The following is a 5,090-nucleotide window of genomic DNA, read 5'->3' as shown; positions in this document are numbered from 1 at the left end:
TCTATAGACAGAAAGTAAATTAGTGATTGCCAGGACTGGGAAGAGGGAAAAATTAAAAGATCAACAAATAGTTAATACTTGTTTAACTTAAAAAAATTTTTCCCCCAAAGTAGTGTTTAGAAATATTCCCATCTACAGAAAAGCTAAAAGAATACTACTCTGGTGCTCTTCACCCAAAATCAGGACCTATAAACATTTTTTGCTACATTTGCTTGATAATTGAAGGTCAGCTTGTCTGGATATAAAAATCCTTGATTCACACTTCCTTTTCATGAAAACGTCGTTCCATTGTTGTTTGGATTTGAATATTGAATAGCTTGGTCTTTTTGCCTGGAGGCCCAGAGTTTTCTTCAAGTTGACTTTTCTGAGTCAATTTTCACAGTTTCACAGTGTATCCTTTCAATGTGTAGATTCAGGATTTATTTATTTTTGTAAGTTTTTACTGCATTGTAGCTTTTAACATTGGTTTTGATTTAGTGTTTTGTTTTACTTCTTTAGAGAATTCAGTTATAGGTGTTAGATCTTCTTTGCCTTCTATAGCTATTATTTTCTCTCTGAGCCTTTTTCTTTTGATTCTCTTGTAAATTTTCATTTCATTCTTCCATATCTCCTCTGTGTACTTTGTTGAATCTTTTCTTTATGCATCTTCTAATTTAGTCCTATTTTTTGAGATCATTGTCTTTTCCTTCATTTTGTGTTCAGTGAATTCTTATTTCACATACTTTTGTTTTGTTCCCCCTTCTCTTGTGCATTTGTGAATTTCTGACTTCTGGGGTTTTTTATATCTGTCATTGCTTGTAAAACAATATTTGATTCATGCTGGGGTGTTTTGCTATCGTTTCTTTGCTTCAAGGTCAGGTCTTGAGTATTTTAAGAGAAGGCTGAAGAAGTTTGATTCTTATTTCCTTTTTNTTTTTCAGTTACAGTTGACATTCAATATTATTTTATATTAGTTTCAGGTGTACAGCATAGTGATTAGACATTTATATAATTATTGCAGGATGCACTGACTTTTAAGATCTCAGAACTTCAAAGGGAACAAAATCCCTGGACCTCACTCTCTGCCAAATGTGTGCTGAAGCCAGCTGGTGGGGGCGATGGGGGTGGATTGGATCCATCACCTGCAATGCAGACTTGTCGTGGCAGGTGGCAGGTGCAAAGATGGGGTGAGATGAGAAGATAAAAAGAAGTAGTAGAAAGGCACACATGGAGTTTGTGTGCCTACTTCATGCATTATAATGTTATTATAATGCACCTTGTTATAGCATTAATTCAGGCCTTGAAAAATGTTGATTCATTTTTAAATGGACCCAAAAATATAAAAAAATGTTTACTGCGAGAGGCGGTATGGCATAGCTATCAAAAGCAGACGCTGGTGCCACACTATTCCTGACTCTCAAGTTTACTGGCACAGCAAACATTAGAAAGTTACATTGACATCTCTGTGCGTCAGTCTTTCATCTGTAAACGGGGATAGGAAGTGCCCATTTTCTAGGGCGGTTGTGCAGCCTGACTGAGTTATGTGGAAACACAACAGCACCTGGCAATGAATAAGTGTGAGCTATTGTTTCAATAATACTCCCTGCTGTGCACTGTGCTAAGAACTTTACAAACATGGCTTATTTCTTGACAACAAGCTATGAACATCAACTAAGCACGTGCTGTGTGTCAGATACTATTGCAGGCTCTTGGAATTCATGAGGAATAAGTCAGATACAGATTCCTGTTCTGTGTGCTCACATCCTATGAGGGGTGGGGGTGGGGTGAGAGAGACACACCGTAAACAACAGGTGACATAAGCTGTGAAGTTTGACAGAAGACGGAAGTGCTCTGGATATAAGAAAAAGTAGAGCAGGGTGAGGGGCCTAGGAATGCTGGTTAGGGGAGGAGGAACAGGGGCAAGTGACAGTTTTAAATAGGGTGCTCATGGGAGACCTGGGTNAACAACCGTGGAGTGGGGAAGTGACAACTATATCAATTACAGGGCTCTAGTGCTATCTAGCTTCTGCCCTGGATCAGGTCGGCCATTTTAGAAATCAAGGCATGTCAGTCTCTAAACAGAAAAATCATCAGATGACGGAAACAAATGAAAAGGACAAGATAGAACACACAACACACACACACACACACACACACACACACACACACACACGTCTACAAAATACCAAACCCTGATGCAAAAATAATGCAGATGAGAACCTGCCCATATGGAATCTATAATACCAGATGAACAGCAACAAATGCCCTGTGAGTGACGAGATACTAAAAGAAAGGTTACAGGTGGCAGGAACCCCAGGAAAGCCTTCACAGCGAAGATGGCATTTGCATTAGCTTTGATGGATGAGTAGGAATTGGCTAGGCTGAGGGATGAAGGCATGGCCATTGCAGACAGAGAAGGCAGTGAGCCAGCAGATCATGTCATGTCCCTGCTTAGAACACTTCAATGGCTTCTCAGCCCACTGAGAATAAAATCCAAACTCAACATGGCCTACCCAGACCTTCATCCAGGCCTTTCCTTCACTTTCCTCCCGCTAAGTTCAGGCACACCAGGAACCTGCCCACTTGTTATTCCCTCTGGCAGGAATGCTCTCCCTGGCTCCATGCTGGAGTAACTCCTAATCAGACTTCAGGTCTCATTCCATTGCGTTGCCTCAAAGAGCCCTTTCCTGTCCACCTGCCATGTCCGCTAGGGTCCCCTGCCTTTTGTCCTCTCCCAGCAGACTGATTCCTTCTAAGCACACATTGCCATTCCTAGTAGGGATTTTTACCCGTTTTGTATTTGTAAAGTCTCTTTCCCTCTTGAAGTAGTTCTGTGATGGGGGCCTTGCCTATCTTGTTCATTTCAGGCCCTGGCACACAAGGGGGCCGCATAAAAATTGTGGAATGAATGAATTGAGTGAGTCAGTGATTTCATAAATGTGAGGACAGGGTGGAATGTGTTTGGGAAATAGTTTGTAGCTACAGCTTAAGAGACAACAGGGAGCCACCCCCAGACTGGTTAGAAAGGGGGTTGGGTGTGATGGAGCGAACCCTGAAGGTAGCGTTGAGTCCGGATTCATTGCCCCAATAGGTACTGCATTGCAGGTGCCAGGTGTTGGGGGCGGGGATGGGGGGATGCAACCTGAGTAAGACTGTGTCTCCGAGGCACGCAGGGTTCCTTCTGTCCGGAGCTAAACACAGGCTTTTGCAGGAAGTAAACAAGCAGCCACCACCTGGCCAACGGGAGATGCTCACGGAGCCGAGGAGTGGAGGGGGGAGAGGAAACTGTGCCGAGACCGGCCCTCGCACTTGGTGGAGCAGCCCCGGGGGAGCTTAGGGACTGGTCTGGTTCCCGCGGCCGAGGGTCACAGTGCAGGGTCGCCCCGACCCGGCCGGACTGCCAGGTTGCGTCGCCCCCGCCCTCGGGGCCCGGGGACCTGAGAACTCGGCGAAAGATGCTGTAGTCGGAGGCCCGCGCCGGCCGCGCGCGGTAACAGGTCCCCCGGCCGCGCCCACACTCACCCTGCGCCGCCTTGGGAGCCGAGCGCGTCCTCCACAGCCGCCGGGTGGCCTTCCACGGCCGCAGGGAAGAAAACAGCCTCCGGCTCTTCTTGCCGCCCCTCTCAGTTGCTCCCATCTGTGCGCCCGCACCCCTCCCCCGCCGCCGCCCGAGGGTCGCCTCCTGCCTCCCCCGCTGCCGCGCGTCTGCCAGGTGCCGGGCACTCGCCCGGGTAGACGCGGCGGTCGGGGGAGGAGCTTGTGGCGAGGAGGTGGGGAAGAGGGGTGGGAGGGGCGGGAGGAGCGGGGAACAGCGGCTCCCGCGGCACCCGCGGGGTGCGGCCCGGCCCAGGCGTGGGCGCTATTGGGATGCGCCAGCCCGGGAAGCACTCAGTCAGCTCCAGGCAGCTTCACAGGCGAACGCTTCAGCCGGGCGTCCTTCGTTCAGATGTCGCCGATGGAGTGCCCAGGTACTGCTAGGCATCATTAATTAACAGAAAAATCCCAAGGGCTGTGCACTTGATTGTGTCCCCAAATTACAATGCAAGCTCTGAGAGGTTAGGTAATCTGCCCAGAGATCACCCAGCTGCTAAATTGGTGCCGATTCCCACGTCCTGGGCTCCGACTATTTTTTTCATACCTTACTACTGCTTCAGAACGATCCACATTATGTTGGATTTTTTTTTTAATCTGAGAGATATTTCTGTTTTCCTCATACAACAGGTTATGATGAATCACTCATGATTTTTTTTTTTGAGAACCTAGCCTAAGTCCGGGCACTTTTACAAACATGCCATTCAACCTCATAGCACCCCTGTGGGGTGGGAGGCATTTCCCCATTCTACAGATGGGGAAACTGAAATGGCAGCGTTGAGGCTGCCTCCATTCGCATCCTTTTGCCTCTGTCCTAGTTTTGCTTGTAATTGGGAGAGTCTGAGAGGAAGATCAAAACCAAGATGACTTAACACTGCCTAGCTGCAATAATAATAGCTAATGTTTACGGGGTGCTTTTCATGCACCAAATTTTACATACATTACCGGATTTAACTCTTCCCATGATACTCATGGGAAAGAAATTATTACTACTAGCCACGCTTAATAGATGGAGGAAACTGAGCATCAAAGAGGTCAGGTGACACCTATAAAACCTTAATGAAGGCTATGTATTCGGTTGAATCATGAAATTGCCATTTGTAGGCACAAATACAATAGCTTCACCAGATGGTCAAAATTGAAATCACCAGTGGAGGCAGGTGAAAATTAAGTACCTTCAGATGTGTCATGCTGAGAAAGACACACCACCTGTGTAATATTGTGGCCAAGAATGCACCACTGATCATAGGGAAATCTAAGATAAACCCAAAATGAGGACTGTACTATTAAAAGTTGGGGGCAGGGCAAGACTTGGAAACAACCGAAATGCCCATCGGTAAACAACTGGATTAAGAAACTGTGGTACATTTATACAATGGAGTATTACTCCGCTATAAAGAAGAATGAAATCGTAACATTTGGGACGATATGGATGGACTTAGAGACTATTATGTTAAGTGAAATAAGTCAGTCGGAGAAAGACAAATACCATATGATTTTACTTATATGTGGAATCTAAA

At 46.2% G+C, this 5,090-nt stretch overlaps 1 protein-coding gene and 1 long non-coding RNA gene across 5 annotated transcripts in view; one reads left to right on the top strand and one right to left on the bottom strand.

Moving 5' to 3' along the window:
• The window catches only part of DNAJC6 (DnaJ heat shock protein family (Hsp40) member C6), a 146,915-nt gene that overhangs the window by 138,235 nt on the left and 3,590 nt on the right, over positions 1 to 5,090 (bottom strand). For 3 of the 4 annotated variants that reach the window (XM_019646722.1, XM_019646726.1, XM_019646723.1), the window contains exon 1: positions 3,502 to 3,716. The exons of the other annotated variant lie outside the window; for it this stretch is intronic. In XM_019646722.1, coding sequence (XP_019502267.1) covers positions 3,502 to 3,616 — 115 coding nt within the window. In that variant the 5' untranslated portion in view covers positions 3,617 to 3,716. Of the gene's footprint in view, positions 1 to 3,501; positions 3,717 to 5,090 lie in introns of those variants that run through there. 4 annotated transcript variants of the gene reach the window in all.
• Positions 3,805 to 5,090, top strand: part of LOC109384949 (uncharacterized) — a 53,118-nt gene continuing 51,832 nt past the window's right edge. The window contains exon 1 of the long non-coding RNA XR_002124531.1: positions 3,805 to 3,947. This is a non-coding gene — a long non-coding RNA (uncharacterized LOC109384949). The remainder of the gene's footprint in view (positions 3,948 to 5,090) is intronic.

The sequence above is a fragment of the Hipposideros armiger genome, unplaced genomic scaffold (genome assembly GCF_001890085.2).
Source record: "Hipposideros armiger isolate ML-2016 unplaced genomic scaffold, ASM189008v1 scaffold_106, whole genome shotgun sequence".
NCBI classification, from domain to species: domain Eukaryota; kingdom Metazoa; phylum Chordata; class Mammalia; order Chiroptera; family Hipposideridae; genus Hipposideros; species Hipposideros armiger.
This window is presented reverse-complemented; position numbering and strand designations above follow the sequence as displayed.